This window comes from Pogoniulus pusillus, chromosome 2 (genome assembly GCF_015220805.1).
Source record: "Pogoniulus pusillus isolate bPogPus1 chromosome 2, bPogPus1.pri, whole genome shotgun sequence".
NCBI lineage: Eukaryota > Metazoa > Chordata > Aves > Piciformes > Lybiidae > Pogoniulus > Pogoniulus pusillus.
Window position 1 is genome coordinate 14,625,182 of NC_087265.1, and position 20,062 is coordinate 14,645,243.

General features: G+C 40.9%; 1 protein-coding gene across 2 annotated transcripts in view; it reads left to right on the plus strand.

Moving 5' to 3' along the window:
• Window positions 1–20,062, plus strand: part of ADCY5 (adenylate cyclase 5) — a 240,927-nt gene that overhangs the window by 190,937 nt on the left and 29,928 nt on the right. For both annotated transcript variants that reach the window (XM_064157052.1, XM_064157042.1), the window contains 2 exons: window positions 184–324; window positions 17,499–17,521. In XM_064157052.1, coding sequence (XP_064013122.1) covers window positions 184–324; window positions 17,499–17,521 — 164 coding nt within the window. The remainder of the gene's footprint in view (window positions 1–183; window positions 325–17,498; window positions 17,522–20,062) is intronic.

Sequence of the window (20,062 nt, forward strand, 5' to 3'; positions counted from 1 at the left end):
TGAGCACTATTTAGAGGCAGGTGTTCTGAAAAATCAGAAGAAGAAGAAATGGTGGACTGCTCGTGATCAGTGACCACCTCACAAAGTTCTAGACACAAACTCAACTTCTGGAGCTGTCAGAGATACTTGGAGAATGACTGCCATGTAAATGTTTTCAAATGTATTCTCTCTTTTGTGTTTCAGAAAGATGAGAAAGCCACAATAGCCAAGATGAGCCGTCAACGTGCTAACTCCATCACCCATAACCCGCCACACTGGGGTGTTGACCGGCCCTTTTATAACCACCTGGGGGCTCACCAGGTCTCCAAGGAGATGAAGAGAATGGTAATACCTTGCTTTATGGACATTAATTTCTTTTCTTCTCAATACAGCATATCACTCCCTGCTTTGTTTGAAGGTTTTTGCAGCCCTGAGGGCTTTTTCCAAATGAGGGCGGTAAATTCTACTTTGACTCCAGAAATAACAATAATTGGTACATCTGGAGGTGAGTGATTGTGAGATGAGGTGTGAGCTTGTTTGGGAGGGGAAGGGAGGCTGAATTACACAAAAAAGGCTCTTTTATCTGATTTGTTCCCTGTTCTAAAAAGTCATCCAGGCCATGTGAGCAGATGTGATTATCTACAGTCAGACAGCAGCTGGCATACATTTGTACTAGATTGTTGCAGACCAGCACCTGCAAAGATTTCTCTCTTGCATTATAGCAGATGTATTCTGTTCTATTTCTATAAGCTACATCCTCATGGGTCCCCAGGAATCACACTGCTGTGTTTAACTCTTGAGATTACATTCTTGAGTACATAGATTGATTGGCCTAAAATAGCAAACATCTTCATTTCTTGCTTATACCTTTCAGCCTATCTAGATTAAGATAAACAAGAGGTAGCTGGCAAGGCAGTTGGACTGAGAGCACTTTTATGGCTCGTTTTACATAAAGTTATAGATGGTATCTTTGTTTTATGCCATAAAGATGAAGAAATTTGAGTTCCTGTTATAATGGCTATTTATAATAATAAAAATATTTAGCATTTCTGTAGTTCCATGGGTAATCAGATTGCTCCATGACCTTACTAGTGCTGGTTTGACCCTCCATGCATAGGCAAAACTGTGTTTTTATTGCCCACTTTGTTGCCCACAGTCAAAGTTCTGCTCCCAGTCACTGCAGCCTTAAAGCATTCAAAGAACTTTTTAACATGAGATTCGTTCCCACAGATTAAAAATTTTGGCACAGCTATAAGCAGCTGCATGTGGTGTCTTGTAATGGGAAAGGCTGGCACATTTATTAATAGTTGGTGCTGATATTGTTCAATCATAATATTATTTTACAGTGCTAAACCAAATTTCTTAATCTCCATAGTCAAGTTTCTTTCATTTCTCAGATCTCCAAATGAGGGCTTCTGACATAAGCATACAGATCAGTGGAACTGTGCATTTTTGATGTGGGCTTTTCAATAGGGTGCACTCAATAGGCATGACATTATTAGAAGAGCCTAATCACACTAGCACATAATTACAATTATAAGTTTCTTTGAATAGCTTTTGAGGGGTTCTTGCAGCCTCCTGTTCAGAAACAAGGTGTAAGCATGCCAAGTGGTATTATGCTTCTTGGTGTTAATTACAGTTTGCCGTGTCTAGCTGGTTGTTCAGTTGGAAAAACATAATTATTTAGAAAAATATCAAGCTGAGTCCTAAAAATTTCACTGCCCCTCACTTGTAGGAGGAAAAGCTTCTCTCTTTTTCTTTTTTTCCCCCCTCTCCTTATCTTCAACCTTTCCCTGTTAATGGTATTTACCTTTTTATAAATGCAGCAGCTCAGAAAATCTTTTCCACTCAATCTGCTTCCCTACAGCCTCGTGTTAAGCTTCTTTTCAAGAGGCTGATGTTGCAAGCATCAGGCTATTTCTTACAAACCAATTTAAACCTGATTCAGGTGTATTATCTTCAGCTAGATTTTTTTTGTTCTTGGAGACTATTCTTAAGAATCCTTTATTTATAGTATTTCCCACTGCTTTATGTTTGAGGTGCGTTAGTCAAAATGAAAACGTGCTGCTCTCCATGGCCTAGAAACCATTTTAATATCTGCTACATGAATATTTTATTGATTAGATCATAGGAACAATCTCTCCATCTCCTGTCTCAACTCTTTGTGTTAACTTGTAGTTTCAATACACATTTTTTGGTACCGTTGGGCTTTGCACAGCCACACAACCTCTAACGCTGTGTTGCATGGATGCTGTGTGCTGAAATTCATGCACAGTGCATGCTGACTCCACACACATGCACACTGCCTGCAGACTTCCTGCTTAGAAATACAAATTACAGACAAAAGGGGGGCAGAACTACAAAGGCTTTTTTCAGTGTTCCTCTGGGATGACATGTCATTGATCTTGGTAAGCCACACCAGCTTTCAAAGATCCTGAAAGTGTGTTCTTCTTTCCACATCACTCACCTTTCCCTCGGACTTCTTTCATGTCATTCTGTGTAGTCTTTTGTCTTGAAAACTATCAACATGTAAGGTTGGATTAGTTAGAGTTGTATGCCAAAGGCAGGGGGTGCAACGTTGCCTTTCTCTTTAAAACCTGGAGCTCTGCAAATTTAAAACAGATGTTTAGAAGGGTAATTGTGGGATAGTTCTCAGGCAGCAGCCAGGTGATGTTGCAGTTAGATTATATTGATGCAGATATGAATACATTTGTGCACAGAGAGTAATATGGACGGTTATAAAGACACAGTTTCTTGTCACAAGCTTTGGAACATTTTGCATTATGAAGACAACCACATTTCCAGAAAAAAAGGGAGAGAGCTTTTTTGTGGCACTACTTAACAGTTCCCCAAAAGAGAATATTCAAGTTCCTGGAATTGCATTTTGGGGAGGGAACTGTTACATTTAATAGAAAACAGAATAATTTGGGCCATTTTCCTTTCCTTTGAATGCTGGCTGTGGTAGCTGTCTCTATTCTTATGAGGCAGAGTAGAATTAAAGGCAGCCATATATCCCTTTCTTAAAATCCCTCCTCCTTTGTTGTGGCATTTCAATACACTCCCACATCTGAGCACATAGAAAGTGCATTGGCAATTCGCCTGGGAGGGCAGCTCACCCAGCAACATGGGGAGGTCTTTGGTCCCTGCCACTCTCAAACTTGTGGCTTAGAGCTTAACCTCTGCTGAGTCCAGCTGACTTTCCAGGATGCTCCTAGGCTGAGTTGTTCCTCAGGAGTTTATTCAGGCACTTGCACACGTATGTCAATAACACAAAATATTCTACCTGTGTCCATGCAGCAATAATCTAAATTGTCATGGAAAAGTGGAATATTTTCTGGTCCTTCCCTAGCTAACTAGGGCCTAAGTCAACTGGAACTACAACTGTGCCAGCTTATCCCATCTGGCCCAACAGCCCTCCCATCTCCTTCATGTACCAGTCTGATCTCCAATCCTTCTTTTTCCCCTTCTCTTGTTTAGTGGTGGCCTTTCTTGCTGTGAAGAGCCTCCAGGCAGGCAGCAAGGAGGAGATACTGACATTGCCCAGTGCTGACCCAGACACCCTGTGGTAGTTTAGGATTTTCCTGCCCCCTCCCCCGCAATTCACCAGACTAACTTGGCCATCTGGAAGTTAAGGAATGAAGCCATATTTACAGCATGGCACAAACATACAAGCACATGTATGAAATATATTCAGATATTTACAACTCTATACAATTGTACATATAAAAAATTAATATATATTCAGATATTTACAACTCTATACAATTGTACATATACAAAATTAATATATATTCAGATATTTGCAACTCTATACAATTGTATATATACAAAGTTAATATATATACAGACATTTACAACTCCATACAATTGTATATATACAAAGTTAATATATATTCAGACATTTACAACTCCATACAATTGTATATATACAAAGTTAATATATATACAGATATTTACAACTCTATACAATTGTATATATACAAAGTTAATATATATTCAGATATTTGCAACTCTATACAATTGTATATATACAAAGTTAATATATATACAGACATTTGCAACCCTATACAATTGTATATATACAAAGTTAATATATATACAGACATTTACAACTCAATACAATTGTATATATACAAAGTTAATATATATACAGACATTTACAACTCCATACAATTGTATATATACAAAGTTAATATATATTCAGACATTTACAACTCCATACAATTGTATATATACAAAGTTAATATATATACAGACATTTACAACTCTATACAATTGTATATATACAAAGTTAATATATATACAGACATTTGCAACTCCATACAATTGTATATATACAAAGTTAATATATATACAGACATTTACAACTCTATACAATTGTATATATACAAAGTTAATATATATACAGACATTTACAACTCCATACAATTGTATATATACAAAGTTAATATATATACAGACATTTACAACTCCATACAATTGTATATATACAAAGTTAATATATATTCAGACATTTACAACTCCATACAATTGTATATATACAAAGTTAATATATATTCAGATATTTGCAACTCTATACAATTGTATATATACAAAGTTAATATATATACAGACATTTACAACTCCATACAATAGTATATATACAAAGTTAATATATATTCAGACATTTGCAACTCTATACAATTGTATATATACAAAGTTAATATATATATACAGACATTTGCAACTCTATACAATTGTATATATACAAAGTTAATATATATACAGACATTTACAACTCTATGCAATTGTATATATACAAAGTTAATATATATACAGACATTTACAACTCTATGCAATTGTATATATACAAAGTTAATATATATACAGACATTTACAACTCCATACAATAGTATATATACAAAGTTAATATATATTCAGACATTTACAACTCTATACAATTGTATATATACAAAGTTAAAAGTATTACAGAAATCCAAGCCCCTCCCGAACAGCAGAACTGCCCAGGAGGGCTTTCAAATCAGCTCCCCTCCTTCTTTCCACTCCCACCCTTATACCAGAAGTCTTACATGCAGGAGTGAGATTGCCAGATAAGGAGCTAGAAGCAGAAGGATCAGTTGGGGTTACGCAGACTCAAGCAGATATACTTAATGCAGCAGCCAGAGACACTCACTGACTCTGTTTGTGTTTTATATCTCTTAGCAGAACCTATGAGTGAATAGACATCACTATTACTTTCTTTTTCACAGCCAATGATCCAGTTTCTGTCATTAAAATATTCCAATTAGCCTCAAACCAGCACACACTCATTAGCCACTGCCCAGAGAATGTTGATCCTGGGGACTGCTGAGTTGGGCTGCTAGGTCAGTAGCAGCCCCTAAAAATTGGTAAATTTGCAGCAGAGGAAGATCAGGACCAAATGATGTGGGAAGGCAAAGAGCTTTTCTCTCAGCTGGTAGCCTCTGCCAGAGCACTCAGAGCCCATGGTGTTGAACAGGGCAATGCTGCTGGTATGGAATGGGAGGGCTGCCTTGCACTCCCTGCACCGGTAGAGATGCCTGGACAGGATCAGCTTTGTGGCTGTATACAGCATATGAAAAGAGCCAGAGCATGGCAAAAGAGCAGCACAGCTGCTTTCCATTTTTATTGCTTTTTAAAGCATGTTTTCCTGTTTCCTAAACAAAGACAGACAGTCCAGGACCAGTGACTCTATCCCTCTAGAAATGCAGACTTTTGTACTGCTCATGATGTGTGCAAAGGAGCAGCATTCCCCCAAGTCTCCATACACCAGCCTTGTCTTTCACACTTTCACACTGTCTCTCTGGTCCAGTTTTTAATTGCAGAAGGGTCAAAAATAAACAGACTTGAAAGCATTTGAGACTACTTACGTATTTATAGCTATAACAATATTTATACACCACTAAGAAATACTTTGCTTTTCCTAATATAGATTTCAGAGAACTTTTATAAATACTGATGGATTTTAGATTTCTGAATATAGTACTCAGGTCTAAGTTTTCATCAGCAAAACAAAACTACTATTAAAAAACAAGCAACTGTTTGGAGATTGTAATTGACTGTAAACTGAAAGAGGCTTGTTGTAAACAGTAATAAAAAGGTGAATGTTGATGCCTTCCAAAATTACAGGGCAGTTATAGATAGCAAACAACTATCTTGCATCTTTTACTCTGCTCAGCCTTATCAAGGTTGTAGGTGGAAAACCACATCCAGTTTGGATGTTGTTTCGATGTATAAGGGATGTCTACAAAAAAAGATGAAAGAGACAAGGGATAATAGGTACAAGTTACTGCAGGGGAGATTCCAGTCAGACACAAGAGGTGTATTTGTCACAGTGAGAGCTATCAGCCATTGGAATAATCTCTCCAAGGAAGCAGTGGGTTCCTGAGCATTTTACTGGGTGGAGTGCTGAGCTATCTTGTCTAGATTATGCTTTAGACATAAAAGGTTAGACCAGATGATCCTTGAGGTCCCTTCCTACCTAATATTCTGTGATTCTATGCATCTGTGATCTTAAGGCTGCCATACAGCTCTCATACTTATTTTACACTGGGTAGTATGACAGAGCAGCTTAGTTTGTATCACATGCTTTGGGGAAGGTTTAGTTAAAAACATGTACCTCTGAGTCCTTCTAATCAGATGTGAGCAGAATGGCTAACAAGATTACTGAGCCTGATTGTAGTTGCCTGGCAGATTTAGTTTTTCAGCTGTTGAGAAGTTTTAACATAAGGAAATATAGGAACAAAAGAAGAAAACCCTGATTTCAGTCTGACCATGCTTCTGTCATCAGTCTAGCTAATGAAGGAGCAGTGAAACTGGGTGTGACATCAGTGTTAGTTATGAAGTAGAAAGTGAAAGTGCCTTCCTCAACATAGAAACCCTGCCAAAAATTAACTCCATGAGTCTAAAATGCTCATTGCTCAGAATGTATAAGAGATTCTTTCCCCTCCCCTTGCCCTTACATTAAAAATTGGGTTTGTTTTGGGTTTGGGTTTTTTTGCCATCATTGAAGCAAACCCGTATTTTTTTTCCCCAAAAGGGGGATTTCAGAAGCTCCAGTCTTCTGCTGAGGTGCTGAAGCCATCTTGTCAATCCCTGGCTCCCAGAAATAAGAAATTAATGGCAAAAAAAAAGGGTTTGATGTGAGGGAAAAAAAAATAATCACTTGAAAAACAACTATGGGGGTCAAGTTGCTGGAGGCAGTTGGTGTTTTGGTGCTCCTCAGAGCACCAAAGTAGAAAGCAAAATAAAGTCAAATAGGGCTCAGATGTGTGTAGGAAATAGGACTGCATGGAGATGAGGCAAAGCTATAACAATGCATCCTGGATATATGACCAGTGCAATACAGAACAAGCATTTCTTTCAAGTAGGCAGTGCCTGCTTGCTTTCAGCTCTGCTCATAGCTTTGCACAGCCTTCTACATGATACTTGATTGCTTTGTGTATACTTTCTAATTAAACAACTGTTATGAATTATGCAAAATTAGTAATCTATATTAATTTTTATATACAGGTGAAGATAAAATTGTTTATTAACATAAAATCTGACTCAGAAAACTTGCTTACAATGTTCAAAACATTTGGATTTTTATACACACAGGGAAGAGGCAATCTAGAACACTTACAAAAGAGCTAGCATATACAAACATTAAACTTAAAACTGGAAAGAGCTTCTTAGTTTCAATTATGCCACTTGCCCTCTAGGAGACTTAGGAGTCTCCTTTCTGCTGCTAAGGGAGAAGGCACAATAGAGTCTGGTTACAGAATTTCTTACAAAGAGACTTTGAATGTTTACTCACAAAATAGTGTCAGACAGTACCCAAACATTTGAAGGGAGTTCTGTCGTTGTCTTAAAAGTCATTGCAGGCAAAGCAGAGCATAATGTGGCAGGGCAGAGTAGGCAAAAGCAAAGGCGAAGGCAAAAGCAAAGGGGAAAGCAAAAGCAGGCATGTGGTAAAAGAGTATTTATTGCTTGCCTAAATGTAATGGTCCCTTTGGCCACAGAGATTCACCAATCAGAATAGCACTTTGCCAAGCTGGACCATATTAGGTGAAGTCAGGAGCTTGCTTTCCCTTATTTGGGAAGAACAAGTCTGGGCAAGTCTTGAACCCTCAAAGTGGCTATCTCCAAGCCTTTTGTCTTCTCCCTGCACACTACTTCCTCCCATCAGCAGAGGGAAGGGGACCACAGAACAATGTCTGGGCAAGCCAGGACATGTATCTTCCATGACAACAACATGCATCTACAAGCCTGATCATTCAACCATAAAATACAATTCTTTGTCTTATTCACCCTGTCCTAAGTCGAACAATTCTCTGCATGTTGCATTGCAAATACAGCTCATCTCCTCCCTTTATGTCTCCAAGTTGCCCTTATAATAGATGTTCTTGTTACTCAAAAATCAAAACTGCAAAACAGGTGCATCAGAGGAACAGACATTATAGCTGGCTCTGTGCCAACCTTACCACCTGAACATCAGAGACGGAGGAAGAAATTAAAACTCAGTAGGGCAAGTTTTCCCCAGTCAGCAGTGCAGGCCCATCAGAGAATTTGAGTCCATGAATGAGGCACTGAAGGTTCACACTCCTAAGAGTTTCATTTAACTGAAGGTCACCATTATCCTCCTTTCCAGCAATCATCTGCTAAATCTGGTAACACCAATGCTGATGTCAGTGGAGCTGGGCAGGGCCATCCAATGGAGAAGAATTAGACCCACTGCTTTTTTGCTGATGTTGTGGTGTGCAGAATCCCCTGAACTCATCAAGCAGGGAGAAACCCTAGAATGATCCTTTCTACTGTAATCTCCCTGTATTACTGTAAACCTGGAAGGAAATTGTTAGTCAAGTCTGGGGTTTCTATAGCAAATTTGGTTTAGATAATTCACAAACAGCAAGGGAGGGAATCCTATCCTGCAGTTATGCTTTATAATTGCTTTGGTGCTTCTGAAAAGAGGATTTGCCTGATTCATATGTTCCATGTAATCTCATATAAATGAGTGAGAGCCATATAAAGCATTGTAAACTGCTCAGATTGCCAGAGGCTTCATAAAGCTTCATCTTCAAACCTAACTTTTCTTCTCATAAATCAGGGCTTGCAATGATCCTTGATTAAATTCTTTAAAAGAGGGACAAGTGTCAGCAAGATGCAACAGGTGATTTGCAGCTGCTTTTGTGGAACTTAGAGTTTACTGTTTGCTTGGAAGTCTTGCACTGATAGTTTCTCTACTACTCAATACCCTTTTCTAGAGTTAATCATAGTCATATGGAAAAAGGTGGTTTGGATCAAGTGACTATTAAAAAGTGACCATTAGTTTCTGAGTGAAACTAAGCCTTCAGAAATAAAGATACCAGTCCTCTTTTATTCATGGAAACATTTCCTCTAGTGTTTGTGGCAGTGTTGCACAAGTGGACACCAGAGGTGGAGTTGTGACACTTAACAAAACGATTTGCAAAGCTTCCTAAAGCTGGCAGTGAGCTTTAATGACAAAAGGATGCATGTCTGCTGCATCCTTTGGTTTGGGTCTGGTTGTCAGGGAGGGTGAGCAGCTCTGTCCAGTGCCAAGGGGTGATTTCAATTAAGGATGCTTAGGCTTAGATTCAATATGCCTGCATCTCATTAGAAGGCTGTTTGATAATAGTTTCTGTGGAAGTATATTGTGTTTATCATCATTTGGAGTGCAGATATGAAAGGACAGAGACTAGGGAGCCAGAAACTAATTCAGAGCAGGTTTAGGACTACCTATTTTTATGTCTTTTTCTGTTTTGCTAGTTTTGGTAACTGTTCACAAATGAGGTGCAGAGCCACATACCATTGTGCTTGAAAACATGACCTTTAATATGAAGAGATTTTGATTCAGAGTTTAGGGAAAACTGGAAAATGTGAGCAACCTGCACTTCTCAGAGGTGTGACTTCAGAGCCAGGAGTTAATTAAAAATAAGGGAAGAAGACCTGTTTCAAAAGCAGCCAGTTATGTTCTATAGATAGAAATCTGATGGGCCAAATGAATTCAGGGGTTTGGCCAGGTCCAGTCTACCAGCTGAGGGCTGTGTACAAAATCATTTTGAGAACAAAGTAGAAGGTTTTGCCATCTGTGAGCAGTGCACTGGAATGAAAGTCTATTTATCAAGTAGGGTGGGCTGCAGAAAAGGAGCACTTCAGCTTTCCTTTTTGGAACTCATTAGTCTCTGTTCCAGCTATAGCAGACACACTCATCATGTAATCTGTTTCATAAAGTGGTTTCCTGCCAGTTTGTTGTTCTGCACTTAGATGCTTGTTAAATATCCTTCCTATCAGGCTTTTCTGTGCCAGTTCTTTTCGGACTCTGGTTTAGAAATTGTGTTATTTGTAGCTATTGAGTGCTTTGAAGTCCTTCATTTTTGTCCCTGCTTTTACACCTGATGGAGTCTATCTTTGTAGTCTTGTCTTGCTAACTATGGGGACAAAGGCAGTATGTACAACGCTGTTGAAAACAGATGTGAATAATTTGTTTTGCAGTGGGGCCAAATCGGGTTTGTTTTTAACTATAGCCACTCTTATCCTGTCACTCTCCCATTTTCCATGGTCACTGTCTCTGTGAAGCACCTTTGCTTTGTAAGTTGGTCTGACCTCTGGCAAAGCTCATTTTGTCTCTAAGCCTAAAGTTATTTTTATTTCTTCTTTAACACCATATGAATTTCATTGTTAACTTTGTCCTAGAGGGGAAAAAATTGTAAGAAAAATAAGTTCCTCTCTCATTTTTGGTCTTACAGTCTTTGCTGGAGTTGCTAGTGAAGTTTTTAGGATGAAATCCATGTGTCCCAGCCATGCTGCCACTAAGAAGGTCATAGAGCTCCTCAGCCCCTCTACTGTCTGATTTTTTGAGCTAAATGCAAAGTTTAAAGGATGTAAAGTCAATTCCCCCTTTCTTTGCATATTTACAGTATGTCAGTAACGACAGTAGCTAATGTTCTCAAAGTTAGACTTTTTATTTCTAATGGCTCTTGATTTGAAGCATTACGATATAGCAGTCAGCTTGTCATGGCTTTGACAAACACTTTATCATTCTATTTAGGGAATTGGTTTTAATCCTCAAAGGAAAGGGCTTAGTTAATTTAGAAGTCAAGCAGAGAGATGGCAGTCATATGAGCTTTTAGCACAATAGATACTCATATCCTCCATAAAATAGTAGTAAGCCTTAGGGACAGATGCAGCAATACAATATTCCCCCTTCTTACCTCCTGCACATGTCTACTCCCACTGAGGCCAGTCATTAAAAGTAAGTGCTTGTAAATTCAGAGCCACCTGACCTGCCATTAAAAAAAAAGGGGTGGTGGGAGGGGAGAGGAGTTAAAGAATCTCATGCAGAAAAGAAGAAAGAGCAGGACTGTTCTTTGCTAGATATTAGTGCCTTTAAGGAAGCTGATCAGCTAAGTTTGGCTTCATGTTCCTGAAGTCTGTTTTAACCTCAGAGCAATTATTAACTGGTATTACCTTTCTATTTGCAATCTGATGGCAGAATAATGCAGCCTCTTGCATAAAGGGGGAACACTGCAGTGTTTGGGATATTTAAAATGAGACTGAATAAAAACTGCATGAGATCCTACATGCAGCTGTCCATTGGTACTGCACTGCGGTAAGACCAATCTCATGCTTTGTGTTCCCTTCTAGAGAAACGGAATTTTGGCCTTAGCAGAGGCTACTTAATCATGATGATTATGAAGCAGTTCTGGAATTGCTATGAACTTCTATCTGCCTGGTTCTTGTAGCCATCACCACTTTTGCCGTTTTTCCCTGCTAGCAGTTCCCAGCCTTTTCTTTATCACACCCTAGAAAGCCATTGGTGCTGCTTCATTCAGGCACAGATCCATAAGCACTCACAAGGAGATATGTATTCTGAACTCCAGGAACTGGCTGCATCTCTTCCTAAATGATAGGCACCTCATTTCTACCAGCTTTTTCTTTTTTTCCTTTTTTCCTTTTTTTTTCCCCCTGGGTATTTAGATTTCCGTATATGCATGTGCAGAAATGCCAATCTAGACATCTTTGTGCAGCTCAAAACCTGCTCTGTACCTGAACACAGCCCCAGCTCCACCACACACCCTCCAGCAGTGAGCACAGACAGGTGTAATTAGGGATGCTTTACAAATCCACTTGCTGCAGCAACCCCTGTTATTTCGCTTCCTACTTAAGCTTGGAAGTTTGTCTAGTGGATAAGGAGTGTGTTAGTCCTGAAGGAATGAAGGCAAATCCACATAGACCAGGTTCCTGCACAATTGCAATTTCTGCAAGCAGCTTTATGCTGAGTCAAAGTGCTTTGACTGGAGCAAAGCATCACAGTCCTAAAGAAACTAAACTATTAGCAATCTGTGGAGAAGAAAGAAGAGCAATGTGTCATTAGTGCCCAAGCCTCACCCAAAGGAAAGGAAATAATTTGATTTTTCAATGGATTGAGCATGCCCATGAGGTAGGAGGTGGTGAAAGCACATTAACCAAAAGCTGGGGGGAAATTTTCCTCCCAACTCAAAATAGGGTGAACATCATAACTCTGTGCATGCAGTCGTCCCCTCCACTTACAAGGCTTCTTGGTATGTGATTGAGACATGGATGCTTTAATGGGCAGAGAAGAAATTCTCTGGTCACAGCCAGATCCTAGAGGTGTATTTGCTCTGTATCAAGTGCAAACAAGAAAGATCTCATGTAATAAACCCCCGTTTTTTTAAGAAGCTGTATTTGGGGGTTTTATTCCCAAAATAGTCCCGCAGACCTTTCTCCATAACAATTCTGGTTTTGGCAATTCTGTTTAAAGAATCTTCTGTATGAAATGGAAACATTTGAAGGGAATAATTTAATTTGCTTTACTTAAAGAGGTTCATACTACATTTAATTTTAAGCTGCTTCTCCCTAATTAAAGTTCAAGTCACTCTTAAATATTTAGCTTTATTAAATGAAGATCCGGAGAAGAAAATATGGTGGGTTTCCTTTTTTATTTTACTTGAAATATGCCTCTTCTTGTGCTTGGGTTATTTTTATATGAAACACCTATTTAATTTGAGCTACCAATATGGATGTCAAGCACAACGTAGTTTTTTTAAGGTTGAAAGCTAGATCAAATGATTCTGTATTCATAGAATCATAGGATCAACCAGGTTGGAAGAGATCTCCAAGGTCATCCAGTCCAACCTAGCACCCAGCCCTAGCCAATCAACTAGACCATGGCACTAAGTGCCTCATCCAGGCTTTTCTTGAGACTCCAGTCTTGGTGACTCCACCACCTCCCTGGGCAGCCCATTCCAATGCCAATCACTCTCTCTGTAAAGAACTTCCTCCTAATATCCAGCCTAGACCTCCCCCGGCACACCTTGAGTCTGTGTCCCCTTGTTCTATTGCTGGTTGCCTGGGAGAAAAGACCAACCCCCGCCTGGTTACAATGTCCCTTCAGGTAGTTGTAGACAGCAATGAGGTCACCCCTGAGCCTCCTCTTCTCCAGGCTAAACAACCCCAGCTCCCTCAGCCTCTCCTCATAGGGTTTGTGTTCCAGGCCTCTCACCAGCTTTGTTGCCCTTCTCTGGACATGTTCCAGCACCTCAACATCTCTCTTGAATTGAGGGGCCCAGAACTGGACACAGTACTCAAGGTGTGGCCTGACCAGTGCTGAGTACAGGGGAAGAATAACCTCCCTTGACCTACTGGCCACACTGTTCCTGATGCAGGCCAGGATGCCATTGGCTCTCTTGGCCACCTGGGCACACTGCTGGCTCATCTTCAGCTACTATCTACCAGTACCCCCAGGTCCCTTTCTTCCTGCCTGCTTTCCAGCCACTCTGTCCCCAGCCTGTAGCACTCCTTGAGGTTGTTGTGGCCAAAGTGCAGAACCCTGCACTTGGCCTTGTTAAATCTCATCCCATTGGCCTCTGCCCACCCGTCCAGCCTGTCCAGGTCTCTCTGCAGGGCTCTCCTACCTTCCAACAGATCAACAACTGCTCTTATTTTGGTGTCATAACAGTTTAGCTGTGGATTGAAGCAGAGGAGAATCAAATTCCATATTGATCAAGTGATCACCCATATTAACAACCAGTTAGATATGCAGCCTTTTTCAGCATACTTCATCCTTCAAATATTAGGGAGTCTTTTTGAGGATACACTTGCTGAGGTGTTATGGTAACCTGAGCTAGCTGGCCTGCTGCCTCGTACTGGTGCATATAGAAGGCAGGAGTGTGAGAGCTGGGTGTAGTTTCAGTGGGATGAATGGTTAACACAGCTGTCTGTGAAAATCAGACCATTTTAGGGGACTCTCTCACTGCAGTCACTCATCTAACTCCCATGTGGCTGAGCTGGAAAATGTGAACTTGATGTGTGTCTAGGAAATGAGTTCTGTCTATTTTCTCATCAGTTCCCTCTTCTTATCTCTTGTCTGGTAGTTATTTGTGTGCAGCTGATCTATCTATTTATATTTATTTATTTATTTCTATTTCTTTCCTTCTTCCCTTATTTCTTCCTCCCTTCCTTCCTTCCTTCCTTCCTTCCTTCCTTCCTTCCTTCCTTCCTTCCTTCCTTCCTTCCTTCCTTCCTTCCTTCCTTCTTTCCTTCCTTCCTTCCTTCCTTCCTTCCTTCCTTCCTTCCTTCCTTCCTTCCTTCCTTCCTTCCTTCTTCCCTTCCTTCCTTCTTTCCTTCCTTCCTTCCTTCCTTCCTTCCTTCCTTCCTTCCTTCCTTCCTTCCTTCCTTCCTTCCTTCCTTCCTTCCTTCCTTCCTTCCTTCCTTCCTTCTTCCCTTCCTTCCTTCTTCCCTTCCTTCCTTCTTTCCTTCCTTCCTTCCTTCCTTCCTTCCTTCCTTCCTTCCTTCCTTCCTTCCTTCCTTCCTTCCTTCCTTCCTTCCTTCCTTCCTTCCTTCCTTCCTTCCTTCCTTCCTTCTTCCCTTCTTCCCTTCCTTCCTTCCTTCCTTCCTTCCTTCCTTCCTTCCTTCCTTCCTTCCTTCCTTCCTTCCTTCCTTCCTTCCTTCCTTCCTTCCTTCCTTCCTTCCTTCTTTCCTTCTTTTCTTTCCTTCCCTCTTTCTTTCTTTCTTTCTAACCAATTATGACACCAGACAAATTAATGAACATTTTGTCTGCATGATTAATCAGTGAGCTTTTGGTTTTGGCACTGTTTACCATTGATTAGAAGATAAATAAATCAATCAGATATTTCTGGTAACTGTAACATTACAAAGCAAAGGGGGGGGCGGGGAAAGAACCACAAACAAAACCCCACACAACAAAAAGTGGAATGATTACTTCATCACTCTTTAATGTGAAATCAAAAGTAGATGTTTGTTTTGGCTTGCATAACTGGACATGCTAAGTTAGAACCCATTTCCATCTTCCCACTGGATCTGCTGCTGGTTGTTAGATGAGACTGAGAGTTCCTTTATCTGAGTTTATGATGAGCTGTGTTGGAGCTGCAGTTTCTATTTAGAAGTGTGGGGTCAGTCTGAAATGGGGTATGTAAAAATGGAGAGTGCTCTTTCAGTGAATCACTGTCCTGACTGAGTGACAAGCCCACTTTTTCCCTCTTGCAAAGCTGATGCTGTTCCCAGGGTGACTGTGCTGGCTTTGCTTCTGCCTCTTGCCATACTGGCACATTGCTAACTAGCTGCAAAATCTGCTCATCTAGTATCTGGTCAGCGTTGTTACTGATGGTGTGGGGCAAAGTGGCTCTGTGAAGACTTTTGCCCAAATATTGTTTACTTTTTTACAGTGAGGGTGATGATTCTCAGTTTGCTGTCTTCCAGCCTGGGAGAGCCTGCAGGTCCAGCAGCTTTCAGTATCCTCATGTGCTCCTGAGCAGTGCTGGCATGAGGTCTCTGGGAGGAAAATGAAAGGAATTCTTCCTATCTTCCAGCTACATTTGGTTTATGTTTTGAAACACAGGGTACAAACTGTCTTCCTCTGAGTATTTGACCCTGGTTGTCAAATATACAACTTTTCTTGACTTCAGATAAATTGAAGCCAAGATGCTGGAGGGCAGATTCCATCTCAGCCCATGCAAAATGGCCATTTTGATGCCGTTTGGTCTGTTAGATATGTTAATGCTAAACATACAAAATTATGCCTCGGGATGTATTTTTCCCTGAGGCCTTCTAGCCACTTAAACCATAAATACATACTCAGTTCATGTAGCCCTGAAGGAATTGTGAACATTTTGGCTATTGCAAATAGTGTAAATAATTCCTGAAATCTTATTCAAGAAAAATGTGGTTTGTGTGTGCATGCAGCAAGGGAAGAAGGAAGGAGACCCCTTGAGGTTCCTCTTGAAGAGATGAAAACCAAAATGCATCCAGTTCCCTCCTTTAGTTGAACCCTGGCATAAAGAGATGCAGCTTTTTTGTATACAATAGATGATTCTATGATCACAGTATCACACAGTATCACAGTATCATCAGGGTTGGAAGAGACCTCACAGATCATCAAGTCCAACCCTTTACCACAGAGCTCAAGGCTAGACCATGGCACCAAGTGCCACATCCAACCTTGCCTTGAACAGCTCCAGGGACGGCGACTCCACCACCTCCCCGGGCAGCCCATTCCAGTGCCCAATGACTCTCTCAGTGAAGAACTTCCTCCTCACCTCCAGCCTAAATTTCCCCTGGCACAGCCTGAGGCTGTGTCCTCTCGTTCTGGCGCTGGCCACCTGAGAGAAGAGAGCAACCTCCTCCTGGCCACAACCTCCCCTCAGGTAGTTGTAGACTATGATGGTTCTATGATGAACTATATTACAATTCTGAGTTTTGTTTCAACTAAATGATCAGAGTACTGGAGCACCTCTCCTGTGGATAAAAAGGCTTCAAGGGATAGGATTGTACAGCTGGGAGAAGAAGAGGCTTCAGGGAGACCTTAATCACAGCCTGTTGGTACTTAAAGGGGCCCACAAGAAAGATGGGGTCTTAGCAGAGCCTGTTGTGACAGGACAAGTGATAATACTTTCAAACTAAAAGGGGAGGTGGAGACTTAGACTAGAGATAGGGAAGAATTTTCTTACAGCAAGGGTGGCTAAACACTGATAGAGGTTTCCCAGATAGGTTGTAGATGTCCCCTCCCTGGAAACATTCCAGGTCAGGTTGGAAAGCGCTTTGAGCAACCTGATCTAGTTAAAGATGTCCCTGCTTATTGCAGGAGGGTGGGACTAGATGACCTTGAAAGGTCCCTTCCAACCCAAACTCTCCTATAGTTCTATAAAATACATCCTCATTTACAGTAGCAGCCTTTCCATCGTGTCATTTGTAATGGTGATGGCAAAAGAGAAGACACCTGACATGAAGCAGATCAGCAGTCAGCTGAAGTGTTTTCCTTGCCTTTGTTTCCATCCATTTCTGTCTGAAGACATGTGTTTTTCTGAAACTCATCTGTCTGCCTGGTGACACAGCAGCACAAAATAATGCTGTGGGTGGGTAAGGCCCTGAAAACTCTTCTGTAAAATGCTGTTCTCAGGATACTTTGTGTTCTCAAGGTCAACTTGGTTTCCTAACCTTTGTGTCCTTTTCCTTTCTTTCAGGGTTTTGAGGACCCCAAGGACAAGTAAGCAAATTTACTTCTGTCATACACTGCTGTGTTTGCACATTTGGGATTTCTTTTTTTCTCATATTAAAAAGAAAGACAAAAAGTAATGCCCAGCTGCCAGGCATAGTGCCTGGACTCCCCCCAAGTCCCCCATGGAGAGAGAGACAGCTGAGGGCACAGCATTGACTGATGTGCATTCAGAACTGCCACTGCCCACAAAACAGTTAATAATTCATGTGGCTCTAGCTTGCTTTTGTAATTAAAATGCTTGCTACTCCTCTCCTTGCCCCCAGTATTCTTCACTATTTGCTGTTTGGAAAACATCCCAAGAACAAAATATTCCTGTAAAGTATGTCCAAGTGATAAAAAAAAATTAGGTACATGTTGAATTATATAGATCACTTCTGAGTTTCTTTGTATATACATCTTACTGCTCTCCATTGCATTTTACTTACTTCTGTATATGAAAATGAACTCACAGTGTGGTAGGGCTTGAAAGGGACCTCCAGAGGTCATCTAGTCCAGTCCCCCTGCTAACACAGGTTCACTTAGATAATGCAGAAATCACAGCTTATTTGAAACAGTAAATTGGAACTTTCGTGCTCTAAAATACAGCTGCATTAGAGCAGCCCTTTCATTTTTTTCACATGGAACCTAGAAAATGGTTAAAAGAACAATTTAGCAGATTTGAAAAATTGGGTTTGGAGGAGAAAACTGTCAGTTCACATTTTAACTGCTACAGCTGGACATAACTGAAGCATTTCCTGTATTGAAGGTGTTTGGAATAATTGGACTTTCAATCCTAGTGAATGGCATTAATTGTAAGCTTGCTCAGAGCAAGGCAGGTGGTGGCAGAGGAAACCAGCTCATAAAATTGCTGCAGTTTCTCCTTATCATGTTGCTCAGGCTTCCAGGCAGAACTCTATGGACCCCTGTGAGGTGGGACAGCTAAATGCTGCTCTGATCCCTGAGCATTCCAGCTTTGGGAAAATTATCATTATGGTGGTTGAGCACTGAGAGCAACTCCCCAAAAGTGAAGGGAGGTGATAAGTTTGAACATAACAATATTAAGAATCATTCTTTCCTTCCCTTACCCTTCACTGCAAACTTGATTGTGTTAACATTTGGCTCTCTGCACCCTAAGATGTTTTGCTGGTGCTGCAGGGTGTTTAAGGGGAGTCACCAGGGTTTCTTCCTGCATGCATAGTGGCAGGGAACTTGGCTGATGTCAGATATACTTTGGACAGAGAAGAAGCTAATAAATTACAGAAGAGTAGATCTTAAGCATATAGAAATGTAAAGTATCCCTTATGAAATAGCATCTCTCCTCTTAGCTGCTGCAAGAAAACAAATTCAGCTGCCTCAGTGTTGGTCCACAACAGTCACTCAGCTGCTAAGGAACAACATCTCCACTGTTGCTCCGAGGACTGTACTGTCTCTCCTCTGTCCTGTGGTCTGAAATGGTTACTCAAGCTGTTGCAGCCAGTAGCTAAGAGCTATACAGTTACAGTCGTGATTCAGTGCAATGCCATCTTATCACACAAATTGCAGGTTTTTGTATTTCTGCTCAGTGCCAACAGAAGCTACTACTTGTTTCAGATTCTCTGGACCCAGAGGTCTGTAACTCAGGAACAAAGATTTGGGAAAAAAAAAAGATCTCTAGCAGAATATGTTTATGGTGAAAGTGATTAAAACCAGATCCAAAAGCCATGCCAAGCACCCAGCCCAGTGCCTTCAGGTGCAGGAGCACTGAGCAGCAATGCTTTTCTCTTGCAGTGAAGGACGTTGTAGGCACCACACATCTCTGGAAACAAGACCCAACACTTACGTGCCTAAGTGCAGGTTTAGTTGTTGAGTCTAGGCATGAACCATTTCAAATGATGGCATACATGCAGTTTTGGCAGCGGTCACACTCTTCATTTGCAGAAAGTAATTAAATCAGCAGAACATTTTTGGATTGCTCTAAAGCCAGCATCTCTGGGTTAATTGCTAGCTTTCACGTTTGCACAGTGCAGAAGTTGCTCCAAGCTCTGCTCATGCTGTTGCTGTCCCTCGCAACTATTTTCTCTTGGCTGCATGTGAGAAATTTCAGCAGCGCTTTTAAGAGGTGGTTTTGGAAGTTTTGTAGTTGTCTGAAATCCTTGGGGGTTCCCTCCTCACACTGCCAATATATCAGTAAGTATTTCCACATATGATTTTTGTTAGTCTAGGGTAGTACATTGGCTCTGACTTACAAACACTGCCTCCAGGGCAGTCCTTACCACAGGGAAATTTTGCATTTCAATCTAAAATTCCATTTATGCAAATCACAGAATCAGTCAGGCTTGGAAGGGACCACAAGGATCATCTAGTTCCAACCCCCCTGCCATGGGCAGAGGCACCCTACCCTAGATCAGGCTGCCCACAGCCTCATCCAGCCTGGACTTAAACACCTCCAGGGATGGGGCCTCAACCACCTCCCTTGGCAACCCATTCCAGTCTCACACCACTCTCATGGTGAAGAACTTCCTCCTCACGTCCAGCCTGAACCTACCCATCTCCAGCTTCACTCCATTCTCC